This window comes from Quercus suber, unplaced genomic scaffold (genome assembly GCF_002906115.3).
Source record: "Quercus suber isolate HL8 unplaced genomic scaffold, Cork oak 2.0 scaffold_189, whole genome shotgun sequence".
Taxonomy (NCBI): Eukaryota; Viridiplantae; Streptophyta; class Magnoliopsida; order Fagales; family Fagaceae; genus Quercus; species Quercus suber.
The window spans coordinates 522,074-539,784 of record NW_027069647.1 but is presented as its reverse complement, the minus strand read 5'-3'; the positions used below and the strand labels follow the sequence as shown (position 1 = coordinate 539,784).

At 40.0% G+C, this 17,711-nt stretch overlaps 1 protein-coding gene across 1 annotated transcript in view; it reads left to right on the top strand.

The window, feature by feature from the left end:
- LOC112038522 (calpain-type cysteine protease DEK1) overlaps positions 1 to 17,711 on the top strand; it is a 41,892-nt gene continuing 24,181 nt past the window's right edge. Inside the window, 6 exon segments of the mRNA XM_065778731.1 lie at positions 1 to 124; positions 4,091 to 4,235; positions 9,853 to 10,750; positions 10,842 to 11,065; positions 11,318 to 11,591; positions 11,977 to 12,042. Coding sequence (XP_065634803.1) covers positions 1 to 124; positions 4,091 to 4,235; positions 9,853 to 10,750; positions 10,842 to 11,065; positions 11,318 to 11,591; positions 11,977 to 12,042 — 1,731 coding nt within the window.

Genomic DNA, 17,711 nt, shown 5'->3' with positions numbered 1-17,711 from the left:
ATGGAACAGAACGAGATGGTGCTGAATGAGATGGAGTCGAACCAGAAGGAGGTGCTGCTGACTCCTGTACCTAAACTGCGCCTCACTACGTTTTACGGTAGCGGTGTCTATGTCACACACGAAGGTGAAGTGGTCGGACATAGGAAAGGGGACGGAAAAATGGTATAAGATCCTTGTGATAGCAGGAGGAAAGATGAGCTTATCACGGGATGCCGAATCTAGATGAACATCTATAATAGAGAGAATGAAGTGAGAAGGAAAGTTTATAGTAAGATGCTCAAGAAGAGACAACAAAAATCAAACACGAGGCTTTGTAATGGAGTTGTAGTGAGAGAGAGGATGGAGTACAAAAGTCATCACCATGTTCAAGAATCTAGGACCTTTAGTAAAAGGCCAACATGGTGTAAACTGACGCTTACCACAGTCAGAAGGGCGCTCACAGAAAGCAGATATAAGCTCATCCTTGGACATAGTCCTTAGATGCTCATAAAGAGGATAGTCAAGAAACTCTATCCTAGGAACCCGAAGCATATTCGCAACAAGTTGCAGTGTGATAGGAATGTGCATACCTCGAACGTAAGTGAAGAAAAAAGGTACTGAATGATCAATTCTATGCATGTTGGAGTAAAACTCCTAGATAAGCACGAGGGGACAAGTGACCGGGACGTCACACAGTGACTCCCATCCTCGACTGTGAATGACATTGGGAAGGTCAGTGTCAGCGAAGTCCACCAAAATGACTTGGCGTTCCGAATGAACACCTCATCTAGAAAAGTTCTCTGAGAATGCCTTGTAGGCATCATCATCACAGAACCGAAGAGAGTGAGGAGCGAAATCAGAGGATGAAGAAGCTCTGGAACGAAGAGGGTTCCGAGCCGGAGTAGATTTATGCTTAGGTTCCATAGACACAACTAACGTAAACAGACAAAGAGGGAGAGAGAAAGAGACAATCAGAAAAGTCCCAAAACAATTCAAATATAACAAGTATATTGAATAGAGAGTACGTATGCATGGGGAATGCATGAACATGTGACATGCAAAAGAAATTTCATCATGGGCTCAGCCCAATCCAAACCTACCAGTACACAAGCATATAACGCACATCTAAATGCATGAAAATACCATTATAATGCAAATGTGATGCAATGTATAAGATTTTAAACACATTTAAATGAAAACCCATCCCAAAATTACAATAAACACTCATCAATTTTGAAAAACCCCAAAACCTAGATTTCAAATCATGAAATGCATGAAGAATGAAGAGATAAGAGAGCATACCAAGTGATTTGAAGCAAGGAAATGCCGAAAAACATGTTGGTTGAAGGTTTTGAGTGAGAAAAGAGAGTTTGGGAGGTGAACAAGTGCGGATAGATTGAGAGAGATCGAGAAAAAATGAGTTCCGGATCGCACGAGGAGCTTAAAAAGAACCTCAGTAAAGCTTGATAGATACAGGTATCGAGAGGTGTCGAGACATTTGTCGAGGGAGGTGTCAAGGAAAATGGTCGTCGACAGATTCAGGTGTCGATGAGGTATCGAGGAATAAAAACACTAGAAATGAAACAGAAGCTCGATCGATTGGCCAGGTATCGAGAAGCTATCGAGGAGATAGGAGCTTTCTTGATCGATTCACCAGGTGTCGAGGAAGTGTCGGGATTGCGATAAGAAATAGCCTGAGAAGCTCAACAAATAGTTAGGTATTGAGGAGGTGTTGAGGAGGTGTCGAGTCAGCTTATAAAAACAGTTTTTCGAGTAGAGAAAAACACAGACATGAATGCAATCCAACATGCAACTTAACCAATGATCCAAACAACATATTAAGCTCTCAAAATCATCTCTTAACAAGAATTTTATGCACATGGATCCCCAAAAAACACACACACACACACACACACACACACACACACACACTAAGCAAGTCTAACCATTTACCGCTGTCAAATATGTTCTAGCTTAGTTATTGCATTACTTTCACTGGGTGCTCCCCCTTGACATATTGCCTAATGACTTAGACATGAGTGGTAAGTTTGGGCTAGCAATGCGGAAAGCCGAGCACTTGTCTACCATGCCAACTTATAACCTACTTGGTTAAATCTGTAAGAGAATTACGAAATAATCTTTAGGAAAATTTTACTTATTTAGTTTTGGTTTGCTCTTCTTGTTGATTGTAATATGTCCTCTCTCTCTCTCTGTACTTTAAAATTTAGATAGTTTATGTGGAAAAAAAAAAATTATGTGTAGTATATTGTGATTAGGGCTGTCCAGATCACCCGCCAACCCGCCCAACCCGCCCGTACCTGACCCACTACAACCCGATCTGACAACTCCAGTGGTCGGTTTCAGTTTCCGATCTCCAAAAACTGACGCCGGCAGTTCGGTTTCGGTTCCCTTCCTTCAAAACCCATTCAACCCGACCCACCTGAAAAGAGAACGACGAGTTGCGATTTCATGCTTTTCGACGAGTTTTCCAGCAACGATTTGGCAGATTTCGATGACTAAAACACTTGATCCGACGATTCTCAGCACGATTTGGGGGAAAAAGCATCGGATTTGGCGAAATCTCTGCCAAATCCGGCTAGATCGCACTGGATCTTGGACGGATCGGGGGAGATTTCGCCGATTTTCTAGTTTTTTCGTCCTCTCCGGTGGGTTTTGGCCTCACCCGACGGAAAACCGACCCGCAAAACCCGACCCTAAGACGGGTCAGTTGCGAGTCTCGCACCTCCCCACCCGATCTTTGGCGGGTCGGTTGCGGGTTGGGCACAAACCCGACCCGCCCGAGCCATGGACAGCCCTAGTTGTGATCGATGAAGTATACAATAGAACGTTAAGAGTAAGCCATAGGATTCTTCCCACCTTTTGATTCTTGTCACAATAGCGTTGCTCCAAAAAGGTATCAAGAGAGCTATTAGTATTATTAGACAAATCTTTGAGTGATAATGCTGTTTAAGTGGGAAATATATGTCTTAATTTAATGACTTCCATCTTAGAGTGGAGTCGCTGGTAGTGTGGTTCACGTAGAGTTTTTGGAGTTTTAAATCAAATTTGGTTAAAAAATCAAATAAATAAACAAATAAATAATGATGTGGAAATTGTGAAATATTCAAAACTTATGTGGCAAGCTTTCAGGAAATCAACAAAAAGTCAGATGTTTTGATTTTATAATATAATAGATAAGTGTCAAAATTAATTTTTTGTGATTTGTGACAAGTCAAAATTTATAGTATATCTAGCATTAGCTTTTATTTTTTAAATATTTTATAAAAAAATATAATTTTTATTAGTTAATATTTTGAATTTAATTAATATATCTTTATTTTTTAAAATTTGGGAATTGGGAGCTTGGACCTTAAGCGATTGCCTAAAACTCAGTTAATGGTTGAGCCAGCTCTAAACATACAAATGTGGATTTTATAGTTTATGTAGATGAGTGTCAAAATTAATTTTCTATGATTTGTGACATGTCAAAATTTATAGTATTTTTAGCATTAGTTGTTAAGCATAGTTTTGTATGTTGTATCAGTTTGTTTGTTGGATTATAGGATGATTATATCAGTTTGTATGTTGGGTTATGTACGTTGGGTTATAGGATGGTTGTATCAATTTGTATGTTGGGTTATAGGATGGTTGTATGGTAGTAGCTGGTTTGTATGTTGGGTTATAAGATGGTTGTATGGTAGTAGCTGAAGAGTGTAGTACAAGTGCCTAGTGCCTGAGCGCCTAAGAGCATTCTTATCAAGAATGCTAAATATTTTAGCATTTTTCCATTTCAAAATCATATTTTATCAATTTTAACATATCACTTTACAATCCACTAAACATCAAAACTTCTATTATTTTATCACTTCATTTAAATATATATTTTTTATTCTTCTTTATGTTTTCTTTATTCTTTCTTTTTATGTTTTCAAATAACTACCATTAAACAAATATTAAAAAAAATTTATTTATTTATTTTTTTACAATCTTGCTATAGTGGGCTGTTAGACATAGCAGTCCACTGTAGCTAGATTGCAAAATAAATAAGATTTGAGAGTGTTGATGGAGTATGCTTTTTAGTATTTATAGCATTTTGTATGTTAAATTTTAGCATTTATAGCATTTGCCCTTTTTGATAAGAATGCTCTAAGTGTACATATGAGAGCATTAGCATTGGGGAATGCAAATGCCAAATGTAAGGAGAATTTGTCATTTGCAGCCCCAAAATGTCTTGCAACAGAGAACTCTAAACTCAGGTATTGTAAAAAAAAAATATATATATATATATATTAGAACTCTAAACTCAGGTATTGTAAAAAAAAAAAAAAAAATATATATATATATATATTTTATGATGCCTTTTTCGTACGAAATTTCTCTCTCATCTCTCTCATTTTTGCTATTCTCTTCTCTCTCTTTCTTCTCTGTTTCTCCATTTGCTTTCTCCTCTCTTCAAACCTAAACACCATCACACACCATCCTTCATCGCTAAAGTTTCACCAAGCCTTTCACCCATCTCTATTGCTGAAGCTTCACACGGCCTCTCTCTCATCTCTCATTGCATTGTAGCTCAATTGATTCACCCTCACCCATCTCCATCGTTGAAGCTTCACACGGCCTCTCTCTCATCTCTCATCGCACTGTAGTTCAACTAATCGGTGGGTTTGGATTGGTTGATTGGTGGGCTGGGATTGGTTGATGGTGGGTTCGAAACGATGGATCTGTTGATTGGTGGATGGATCGGTTGGGTTGATCATCGGTAGCTCCGATGGTGGCTTCGGTGATGATTTTTTTTGAATGGGTTTGCTCTAGTGGCGTGGGTTTCTGATCGGTGGCTTGGGTTTGCTGATCGACGGCCTGAGTTTTAAATCAGCGGCATGAGTTTCTGATCGGTGGCTTGGGTTTGCTAATCAACGGCATGGGTTTCTGATCGATGGCTTGGGTTTGCTAATCAGCGGCTTGGGTGGTGGGTGTGGTGGCCATTGTTGGCTCCAATTGGTTTGATGGTTTGTGTGTGTGTGGCTCTGTTGATGGTTTGATGGTTTGCGTTTGTGGGTGTGTGGCTTTGTTGATGGTTTGTGTGTGTGTGACTCTATGTGTGTGGTGATGGGTTTGGATAGGTTGATTGGTGTGTCATAGGTCTCTCTGTGCATGGGGGGCTTTGTGTGTTGAACAGGTGCTAGAGCTTGAGGGAGAAAGAGAGGAAAAAAAAAAATGATTGTTGGAAAGCCTAGGAAAATGTGACGAATCATGAAGTCTGAAAAAAAGTGACCGTTGGAAAGAAATAATAAAGAAAGATTAAAAAATAATATTTTAATAAAAATAGAGTTTTGGGATGCTGGAAGTATTGTAAAATAGTATGGTATAATGATAAAGTAAGTACAATATAGTAGAATTGGAATTTTCCAATGTTAATGCTCTGAGGCTTGCATATTAGTGTTGTAGGGTATACGACTTGGTTAGTGACTGTGCAAGGGCAGTTAGAGTTAGTTATAGACTAGTGGGTTGGTGATAGCTGTGAGGTGTAACTGTGAGGTGTGGTTTAAGAGACCAAGGGGCAAGGGGTGGTACATGGGTTAATGAAGCAAAGTGTAAATTTGAAATACAATTTCTTCTTTCTTCTCTCTCCGTTCTTTTCTTCTTCTTTCTCTGTTCTTTTCTTTTTCTTTCTCTGTTCCTTTTTTCAAAATTTTTGGAGGCCTAGCTGACCTTGAATCGAGCTATACAATCAAACCATAGATTTCAATCCTAACATTAGCTTTCATTTAAAAAAAAATTATAAAAAAATATAATTTTAATAGTTAATATTTTGAATTTAACTAATATATCTTTATTTTTTAAAATTTGGAAATCTGGAGCTTGGACCTTAGGCGATTGCCTAAAACTCGGTTAATGGTTGGGCCAGCTTGGAATATACAAACGTGACTTTTTAAATTTTAGATTATTTGTTTCTTCTTTTTGGGATGTCTTTTTTTTTTTTTTTTAGAAACAAGCACATAAACGTACAGGGAAGAGGAAACTGAGTTTTAATACAACAACACACAATAAAAGTCAATTCAAAAGCCATGAAAACTGGGACATGTAATGCATCTTTTGCTTTTTATTTATTTTTATAAGTGATAGCTATCCTAGAGGGGGAGGAGAGATTTCAGATTTGGCTTTAAATAGTGGTAGTGTCTGGAAATATTTGCGGGGGGCAAACTAAAAATAACCAAATTCTCAAGTAATAAAAAAAAAAATTATGACACAAAACAAGTACTTTATTTTATAAATTAAAAACTTAATATAGTTCAACAATCACTTAAAAATTCATTTGTTAATCTTGTATTTTATTTTTATATGGCCTAGTTTTGAGATCACTCGATAGATATCATTGAATTGATTAAAATAATACTCTTGTATTGGTGGTCTTTCCAGAATCTCATTCTAAGAAAGCAATACTTATTTGTTGAAGTTCACATCTTTGAGCCTTTTTAGGGGGTTCAACATTTAGAACAAAATATTGAGCAATAGTTTCAAAGTTGTGAATGTTTTTCTCTCTTAAAATATACATCAATTACAAATCATATTTGCATAATTATCCAAATGAGTAAAACTGTGTAAAACAGTTTGGGTGTAACAAGCTAAACCCATATATCTTATTATATATTAGGGCAAATTATAACTAATCCAGCTGTAGTTAGGTTGAAATTTAAGTTACGTACCTGTGGTTTGAAATTTAACACTTTACCCACCTGAAGTTAGCTTAGTTACAATCAGTTTGTTTAGGCAAAAGTATTTTCTAGAAAATGAGTCATTTTCTAAAAAGTATTTTTCGTAAAATTATTTCATTTGCCTATATTTGATAATTACCTTAAATGAGTTGAAAAACAATTTTTTAACTTCTCTTATTTAGCTTGCTGTGAGATAGAGTTGTTTTCCAAAAAATATTGATGAAAAAAATCTTTAAAAATAAGCCATACTTTTTCTATTGACCAAAGATAGTTTTTCTTTGACTTATTTTTTTTTTTTTTAATACTACTAAATACTGGAAAACACGGAAAACTATCTTTACAGAAGATTTCCCATCAAAACAAGTAGAGCGTTAAAGTTCCGTAACCCATATCTGTTAAAATATGGCTAAATATATAATTTTGCTATACTTTTATGTCTCTCTCTTCCAAAAACACAAAAAACATAAAAATATAATATTAAATAAGATAAAAAATAATTCATAACACTTGCATTATGAGATTTCAAACAATAGGTATGCAACTTAAATTTTGGTCGAATCTCAGGTAGATAAAGTGTGCGTTTGGCTTCAGCTTAAAAAGGCCAGCTTATTTTATTATTTAGCTTATTTTTACTACTATTCATGGGCACCCTTGCAATTTTTGGTACTATTCATGGGTCCCAATGTACTATTTCAATTATTTTTTACCTTTATCTACAGTACTTTCAGCAAAAAGTTTTCAGTTTCAGCAAAATAAGCGAATTCCAAACAAACTCTTAGTGTGTGTATGGATACCACTTATTTTGCTGAAAACTGAAAACTTATTTCTGAAAACATTGTAGCAAAATATTTTTTATTGCTCAAATTTATTGTTCACCTGCAATTTGCACTTGGCTGGTCCATGATCAGTGCCATGGACCAACCAAAAAATGCAACTTACTCTAAATGCAAACGCAAAAAGCCTTACCCAAACGGAGCTTTAGTGTGCGTTTGGCTTCAGCTTAAAAAGTCAGCTTATTTTATTATTCAGCTTATTTTTGTTACTATTCTGGGCTCCACTGCATATTTTAGTACTATTCATGAGTCCCACTATACTATTTCAGATAATTTTTATTTTTATCTACAGTGCTTTCAATTTCAGTAAAAAGTTTTCAGTTTCAGCAAAATAAGAAGATCCCAAATGGACCCTTAATGTCAAATTTTAAATTACAAGTAGGTAACTTAAATTTTGATCAAACAACACCCAGATAATAAGTAATTTGCGCTCTATATTATTCTTTTGTAAACTCAGCCACACTATTCTTATATATAATAATATATTACATAATAATAATATTATTATTATTATATATATAATTAAAGCTGTAAGGACTCAATTTGGATTGACCCTGAGTGATGGGTTTTCAGCTCAATAAGCTCAAACAATAAATTTATAGAGAGTGGGTTGAAAGGTTTAGGTGCTGGCCGTCGATCACCATGCATGAACTTTTCTTATAAAAAATGTTAAGAGTTTCTTTACAAATGGGGGAATGCTCCTCGGCCTGTGGCCGAGGAGGCTTGATTGTTCTCTCTCTTTTTTCCCCCCCTCTTTTACTTTACTAGCTTTTCTTTTATAGTTTTCATCTTCCTATCTCCTTCTTCCATCTGTTGATCATCTATTTGCCTTTCTTCTGGCCGTCCGTCCCATCAGAGGCCTTATCGGTACTCAAGTGGTTCACTCTGATCAACGTTATCCTGCCAAGGGGTTACCTCCCCATTAATGCGGTCAGGGGGGTTAGTTGAGTACATTAAATGCGAGAGTGACAGTTTACTTTGGGTTAGTCTCTCCCCAAAATCACCTTTGTCAGGCCGAGGATAAGGTGGTCCTCGGCGTGGATTGGGAAAATAGACTTTCCCCCACTTTAGTCCAGAATAGCTTGTGCTCCTCGGCATGGGCCTTGGGTCTGCTACATGATGGGCCGAGGCTATCAGGCCCATGGGCCCCACAATAGCCCCTCAAAACTCTGCTACACGTTCCCTCGGACGGGGAGGAGGGTTTTGATACCTGCAGGTCCATTGGACGAATCGCCCCACTTCGGTTTGTACTGATGCTGGCGGCTTTTTGACTGCCCGATGCGCGTTTTTAGCGTTTCAAGACTTAATGGGCACCCACATTAAATTTTGGCGGCACCACGTTTCCCACTTTCAACGGCATGATCTTTTGCTTTTATGAGCAAGCGGTTACATTTGGGGAACCTAAGGGGGAGTATAAATACCTGTTTGAACCGCATGGTTTCATCATTTTCGCGCTTACAATTATTGATGCATATAGTTTGAATCTGGTTTGACTTGAACACTATCTGAAGGGTATCGTCGTACTTCTGTAAGTCTTCTTTTTCTAGCAACTCCAAATTTCCTTGATTTCACTCTTCCTTTTCTCTTTTAGAACTTTTAGTTGTCTTTGGGGAATGGGTAAGTTTAAGAAGTTGGTTGAGTCCGATGAGATGATAAACAAATTCATTATTGACTATAGAATACCCAATAATGTGAATTTGAAGTACTGTGAAGAGGGAGAGTGGTACCTTAGGAGGAGAGAGGGTGAAGTTGTGATCCCGATAGTTGCTTTCGTAGAAGGAGGGATGAGAATCCCTATGAGGCCGGTGACCCTTAATTACCTTAGGCATTTTCGCCTGGCTCCTACTCAATGTGCCGTGAATGTATTTAGGATATTAGGGTGTGTAGATACCTTGAATGAGAAAATGGGGCTGAGACTGACTCACCACGATGTGAACTGGTGTTACAACCTTCATCACCTGAGGGGTAAGACAAATTATATGAAGACAAGAGACGATAGGGTTCGTCTTATCCAGTGTCTTCCTGATTCCAATAAGGGGTTGAACTAAGATTTCCTCATAGTGTCGGGAGAGTGGCACGACGGCTTTCATTGCCCAATGGTAGAGGGGGAGCCAGGTAGGGCATCCGAAATACAAGATAATCTAGGTCTCAGCATTTTCAAGTTTTATACCTGTATACTCGATTTGGTTGATTAACCATAGGAATTTCGCTTTTCTTTCCACAGATCCACACGCCTTTGCACGTCATTTCCACCTGGTTAACAAAGCGGATTTGGAATCCGTTCTCAGGTCGGAACTTTTCTTGAACGAACCTGATAACCAAGTCAGAGCTGCTCATAAAATCCTTGGATGCGACCCAGCTCAGACGTCATTCCCAGTTCCGAAGCACGTAATTAGAGCTCGTGACCCTCGGCTTACGCAGATAACCGTGGTGGAGGGCGGTTTTGCTTTTACTAAGGGGTCTTGTATTCCTGAAGGCATTCCGCTATCAGGTCCCTTTTCCTCCCTGCAAGTAACGGTGGCCGAGAAAGGACCATCTAAGAAAGCAAGGGAGGTGGTTGAACTGAGTTCTTCCGAGGACGAATATAGTGTGTTTGACTTAGTTGATCAGTCCGAGGATCCTCCCGGTGACCTAGGAGACCCCCATTTGCCCGAAGCCGAACTCCAGTCCATAAGAGTTGGTCCTCAGGCTGAGATGGGTTTAAAAAGACAGCCCCAAACCAACCTTCTTGACTTGCTCGAAGGCGGTTCCAAGAAGGATGTATCAGGGGAGTTGCAGACCCAGCCCCCAGCACCTCAGCCCCAGATTCTAACCATGCAAACCAGGTCGTCCCCTGTTCCCACAGTAACAGACCCTCCTACCGAGTCTCATGACTCGAAAAGGAAAAGACTCTCCAAGGGTAAGGAGCCAATGGATGGGAGCAAATCTCATTCTTCGCCCGAGGAGGGTAGGTTTCGTAGGCCTCCGAAGCAACTGAAGCTCAGTGATAAACGGAAGAGCAAGAAGGCCACCCAGCAGTTCGAGGCTCAAGCCTGGCTGCCTGCTGCCATGCTCCATGATCAGCCCCTGATGGATAACGCGTCGATGCGGGAGTCTCAAGGAGACAAGGGGGCTCTCGTGGCCGAGGCCCTGGAGAAATCTCTTCTTCTTCCCACCGACATGGCCGAGTTAGAGAAAATGAGTGGGGTAGAGGTTGTCCTCGACCTTAAGAAATATCTAGGCATGGTAGGTCCTTTGACACTTATTCATTTTACTCAAGATTTTGTTGCTTAGTACCTTTCTTTCTCTTTACAGAGTTGCTTGTTTTTACTGGCAGGCTATCCAGGCCATTTTCAGGTTGGGCGAAGAGGTTGATGATCATAGCAATGCCTTAGCACAAGAACGCGACAAGTTCCTGGAGGCGGCCAATACTCTTAAGAGATCTGAGGCCGACCTGAAAAAGGCGACCGAGGATCTAGCAGAAATGGTGAAGGCCAGGGATACTGCTGTCTCTGACCTAGCCGTGGTCAGGAAGCAAGCTGAGGATCAAACTAACCGCTTGCAAGATGTTGAGGGTCAATTACAAAAGGCCAAAGAGGACATTACCTATATGAAGGAAAATTTGACCAAGGCAATCCATGAAAAATGTGTTGCCGAGTATGCTAAGGACGAGGCTGTGAGAGCCAAAGACGAGGCGGTATTTGCGAAAATAGACGCTGAGCGCTCTATGGAAAAGGCAGAGGAGGATGCTTTCGCAGAAGGGGTGGCTAAGACTGAAGCCACCCTTCGGGCTCAAGTTCCTGCAGTATGCAGGCATTACTGTTCTCAAACCTGGCATGAAGCCCTCAACCAAGCAGGGGTTGATGCCTCCTCTGATCTTAGAAGAGAGGACAGGGTGTACTACCCTACCGCCATTCGCGAGGTTGCACCTGTTGCTCCTGAGGATGGATCCTCATTACCATCGGTTAAAGGTCAAGATATGACCGCCGAGGATACGCCGTTAACTGATCAACCATCCGAGGAAGTTGAGCCCCAGATAGCATTGGGGGACGTTGTAACCAAGGGTCACGAAGCACCACAAGACGTGGCAAGTCCTCCGACGGACCTTCCGAGATCTAGCCCTTAAGCTTTGGCCTAAGCTTTTTGATTTACTTACTGACTTGATTTGCCTACTGAGTTGAGGAGACTAGTATACGGCGTAGGATAGCTTTGTTTATTTTCTTTTTGATATTATTTTGTTTCTTACCTCAGCGGCATTGTAAGGGAATTGTATACTTTCCGTTTGAACTGAATATATAATACTTTGCTTCCATCTAATGATATTTTTTGTTGTTTGCTTTACTATTGTATTCTACTCAATATTCGTATTCTATTCCGGAGTTAGCCTCATGAAACCGTTTGTTACCCTTCGAATATAAATCTAAAGATCGTGGTATAGCTTGATTCTAAGTAACGCTTTGGTTTTTCTCTAGATAGTTATTTTCTCTACGGGTTTGAGTCCGATGACCATGAATACCCTGGTTCTGCCTAGTACTCAGGTATAATGGTGTGTAGTTTTACCATAGGTTTGGGTCCGAGGACCATGCAATACCTTGGCTCTGTCTACCACTTCTATTTTTCTTGTAAGTATTAGATATAATGGTATGTGTAGTTTTACCATAGGCTCGGGCCCGAGGACCAGGCAAGACCTTGGTTCTATTTACCACTTCAATTTTTCCTGTAAGTATCCAGTTTCCCCATAGGTTTGGGTCCGAGGACCATGCAATACCTTGGTTCTGCCTAGTACCCAGGTATAATGGTGTGTGTAGTTTTACCATAGATTTGGGTCTGAGGACCATGCAATACCTTAGCTCTGTCTACCACTTCTATTTTCTGTAAGTATGAGATATAATGGTGTGTGTAGTTTTACCCTAGGTTTGGGTCCGAGGACCATGCAAGACCTTAATTCTGTCTACCACTTCAATTTTTCCTGTAAGTATCTAGTTTCCCCATAGGTTTGGGTCCGAGGACCATGTAATACCTTGGCTCTGTCTACCACTTCAATTTTTCTGTAAGTATGAGATATAATGGTGTGTGTAGTTTTACCATAGGCTTGGGTCCGAGGACTATGCAAGACCTTGATTCTGTCTACCACTTCAATTTTTCCTGTAAGTATCTAGTTTCCCCATAGGTTTGGGTCCGAGGACCATGCAATACCTTGGTTCTGTCTAGTACCCAGGTATAATGGTGTGTGTAGTTTTACCATAGGTTTGGGTCCGAGGACCATGCAATACCTTGGTTCTGTCTAGTACCCAGGTATAATGGTGTGTGTAGTTTTACCATAGGTTTGGGTCCGAGGACCATGCAATACTTCGGCTCTGTCTACCACTTCTATTTTTTGTAAGTATGAGATATAATGGTGTGTGTAGTTTTACCATAGGCTTGGGTCCGAGGACCATGCAAGACCTTGATTCTATCTACCACTTCAATTTTTCCTGTAAATATCTAGTTTCACCATAGGTTTGGGTCCGAGGACCATGCAATACCTTGGTTCTGTCTAGTACCCAGGTATAATGGTGTGTGTAGTTTTACCATAGGTTTGGGTCCGAGGACCATGCAATACCTCGGCTCTGTCTACCACTTCTATTTTTTGTAAGTATGAGATAAAATGGTGTGTGTAGTTTTACCATAGGCTTGGGTCCGAGGACCATGCAAGACCTTGATTCTGTCTACCACTTCAATTTTTCCTGTAAGTATCTAGTTTCTCCATAGGTTTGGGTCCGAGGACCATGCAATACCTTGGTTCAGCCTAGTACCCATGTATAATGGTGTGTGTAGTTTTACTATAGGTTTGGGTCCGAGGACCATGCAATACCTTGGCTCTGTCTACCACTTCTATTTTCTGTAAGTATGAGATATAATGATGTGTATAGTTTTACCATAGGTTTGGGTCCGAGGACCATGCAAGACCTTGATTCTGTCTACCACTTTAATTTTTTCTGTAAGTATCTAGTTTCCCCATAGGTTTGGGTCCGAGGACCATGTAATACCTTGGTTCTGTCTAGTACCCAGGTATAACGGTGTATGTAGTTTTACCATAGGTTTGGGTCCGAGGACCATGCAATACCTCGGCTCTGTCTACCACTTCTATTTTTTGTAAGTATGAGATATAATGGTGTGTGTAGTTTTACCATAGGCTTGGGTCCGAGGACCATGCAAGACCTTGATTCTGTCTACCACTTCAATTTTTCCTGTAAGTATCTAGTTTCTCCATAGGTTTGGGTCCGAGGACCATGCAATACCTTAGTTCTGTCTAGTACCTAGGTATAATGGTGTGTGTAGTTTTACCATAGGTTTGGGTCCGAGGACCATGCAATACCTCGGCTTTGTCTACCACTTCTATTTTTTGTAAGTATGAGATATAATGATGTGTGTAGTTTTACCATAGGCTTGGGTCCGAAGACCATGCAAGACCTTGATTCTGTCTACCACTTCAATTTTTCCTGTAAGTATTTAGTTTTCCCATAGGTTTGGGTTCGAGGACCATGCAATACCTTGGTTCTGTCTAGTACCTAGGTATAATGATGTGTGTAGTTTTACCTTAGGTTTGGGTCCGAGGACCATGCAATACCTTGGCTCTATCTACCAATTCAATTTTCTGTAAGCAGAGGTTTGTCCTCAGATCGCTTTACTGGAGATGATTCCTCTTTGCGTCAGATTATGATCTTTACACGTGGCATTGATCTCGCCTCTAACTCGAGGCCCCATCTTTTCATTTATGAAACGCCCTTTGTCTGTTCGTGTTTCGTGCTTGACACTCCGGTGCGCGAAACGCACCTTCATTAATGTCCTCATAAATTAACACGAGTCCAACCGTCCGTGGCCTCCTTGGAAATTGGCGACTTCATTACTAACCCAGCTGATAATACTCTTTTCGAACTCTGCATGAATTAATTCTCACCAACCCCCACCCCCTATATAAATTGAGGAGATGGTTTCTCCACAACCCATGGACCTCTCAACACAAACAGAACAAAACATATTCTTCCAACCTCCCATGCCCTTTTTATAACCCCGCCGGAATTGTTACCGGGATTGACATAAACCGGTATGGCCGCAGCCCCCATTGGGCTTTCGGTGCGGCAGAATCTAGGCGTAACCCTGATGGCGCCCTTCGAGGTGTCCCAGAGGGGTGTTGTTAGAGAACCTAACGTCTTTCCCCGGAGCACACCCCCGACGAGGAAGACGTGTGAATTCACCTCATGGGCGGTGCTCGAGTGTTGCCGTCTCCAACAGCCAACACTCGTGAGGGCCGGAGAGAATCGAGGGAACATCACGGGGGAGGGTATCCCGGAGCCCCTGCATCTGCTCCTCTCTTTGTTCCAGCTCCGCCTAGCCGAGGAGGGAGTTGTTGGGGGCCTGGGAGCATGATTGCCCTTCACCTCCTCCACCGTGTGTCAAGCTCTCCCATTCTCTTGGTGCCAAATAAAAGCACGAGTTGACACTTCCCTCCGGCTAGCTCTTCCTTAGGGTGGCTCCACCTGGGCCTCTGATTGTAGAAATAGCTGGTAGTATTAGCTTGTAAATTTGTATGTAAAACACACCTGCCTGAGCCTCTGATTGTAACTTGTACTTTTTCTCTTCATGAAATAATAAAATCAAGATCTTTCTTTTTTTTTTTCTATTGTCAAATCTTCTATATTTTTTTTTCTTTCAACCTATTGTAGAACGAATACTTAGAACACTCGCCTGGTGCGCCGGCCAGCACCCTAATCCTTCCCACAGACGGCGCCAATTGTAAGGACTCAATTTGGATTGACCCTGAGTGATGGGTTTTCAGCCCAATAAGCCCAAACAATAAATTTATAGAGAGTGGGTTGAAAGGTTTAGGTGCTGACCATTGATCACCATGCATGAACTTTTCTTATAAAAAATGCTAAGAGTTTCTTTACAAATGGGGGAATGCTCCTCGGCCTGTGGCCGAGGAGGCCTGATTGTTCTCTCTCTTTTTTCCCCCCCTCTTTTACTTTACTAGCTTTTCTTTTATAGTTTTCATCTTCCTATCTCCTTTTTCCATCTGTTAATCATCTATTTGCCTTTCTTCTGGCCGTTCGTCCCATCAGAGGCCTTGTCGGTACTCAAGTGGTTCACTTTGATCAACGTTATCCTGCCAAGGGGTTACCTCCCCATTAATGCGGTCAGGGGGGTTAGTTGAGTGCATTAAATGCGAGAGTGACAGTTTACTTTGGGGTTAGTCTCTCCCCAAAATCACCTTTGTCAGGCCGAGGATAAGGTGGTCCTCGGCGTGGATTGGGAAAATAGACTTTCCCCTACTTTAGTCCAGAATAGCTTGTGCTCCTCGGCATGGGCCTTGGGTCTGCTACATGATGGGTCGAGGCTATCAGGCCCATGGGCTCCACAAAAGCTATCATCAACTACATAAATATCTATTCACTTTGATACAGCACTAAGAGCATTTTCATTGGCAATTGCAAATGGGAAATGTAGGGGAAAAGTTCAATCAAGGCACAAAAAGGTGTTGGCAATGGACTTGTAAAATGCTAGAATTGCAAATTATAATATATTTTAATTGATAAAGTGGAAGAGAGATGGGGGAGAAAAGAGAGGGAGAGTTATATTGGAATATATTATATTATTTTATTGTGTAATATATATTATTTTAATGAGTAGAATAGAAAAATAAAAATTGGAATGTTGACTGTGTTATAAAATGGTATGGTATAATTAATAAAGTAGTTTTTTGAGATGGTAAAATATGATAGGATACAATTTTCCATTGCGAATACTCTAAAAATAAACTTGATTTTTGACCACACATTGTAGTTAAGCAGCTTTAGAGCGTTCACAGTCCCCTGTAACTCACAAGTGAAAACAAATATTAGTTACTTTTCCCTTTGGTGAAAATAGTCAAATACCACGTTTTGGCAAAATTTGTGGCAAACTAACATTGTTTTGGAAATATTTAGCAATCTACCATTTTTTTAGTACTTGAGTTTCACAAAATTGAGTTCTAAATAGTACTCGAGTTCAGTGAACTCGAGTTCCTAGGTAAGTCATTAGAGTGGCACTGCTGACCTGGAATTTAAGGAATTAAAAAAACAATGTGGTACTTGATATTGCGAAAATCGAGTACTTCTTTATAGTACTCGAGCTTAACAAAGTTGAGTTCTTTGTTTTTTTTTTTTTTTTTTTTTTTAATTTTAATTTTTTTATTTCTCACAAAACTTTTACTTATTTCATTTTCAACTGCTTGTGATCCTTGCGTCCACCAAACTAAGTACAGTGTCTGGACTTGAAAAAGTTTATGTGCAAGTAACTAGAGTTGCAGTTAGCTAAAGCACAAAGTAGTCTGGTAGTAACTATTTACTAAAGGTGCCCATGAGATGTTAGGAAGTCAGTAAGATGCAAAATGGCCCTTACCCTAGATAACACCTAAACAAAGGATCGGAGGTCTCATTGAGTATATTGTTGAAAAGTGCTGCACAAAAAAATGATAAGAGTTGGTAATTTGATATGATTCTAAACAAAAAAAAAAAAAATGATAAGAGTTGGTAATTTTATCTAATGTTCATAATCAGAGATCACCAAAGACACATATGGATAGTACATTTCAATTCATCACTGTTAGAAGCCATGACATGACTGCACTTAGTCCTCACTTTCTCTGGGATTTCACTTCTTGCTCACTGCCTGAATGGCCTCCCATTTTATTTCTTCATCTTTTCCTTCTTTTCTTCCTTTCACACTCTTGACATCAAATCACAATAAATGCAACTCACTTGCTTTGACTTTGCTTTAGCCACTTTCTTTTTCCTTCAGCTCTTCCTTAGGCCGTATAGCCTTAATGCATCAGCCCCTTTCTGTTCTTCTTTCTCCTCAGCGTGTCTAACACACCTAAGTCACTACCTAAGAAGAAAATAGGCCGACTTTTATGGCTTGTCCAACCACCTCTTTAATGAGGTGTTTTATCAAGTGTGGGCTGGACCCATGGTGCTGTGATGCACCCAACATGGTGGACACAATGATCACAAATAGTTGAAGATGAAATAAGAAAAAATTTTGTACGAAACAAAAAGTAAAAAAAAGAAAAGAAAAACAAGGTACTCGACTTTGGTAAGCTCGAGTACTATAAAGAAGTACTCGATTTCCGCAATATCGAGTACCATATTGTTTTTCTCTCAGGTTTGTGTGGGTGTAACTACCTCAC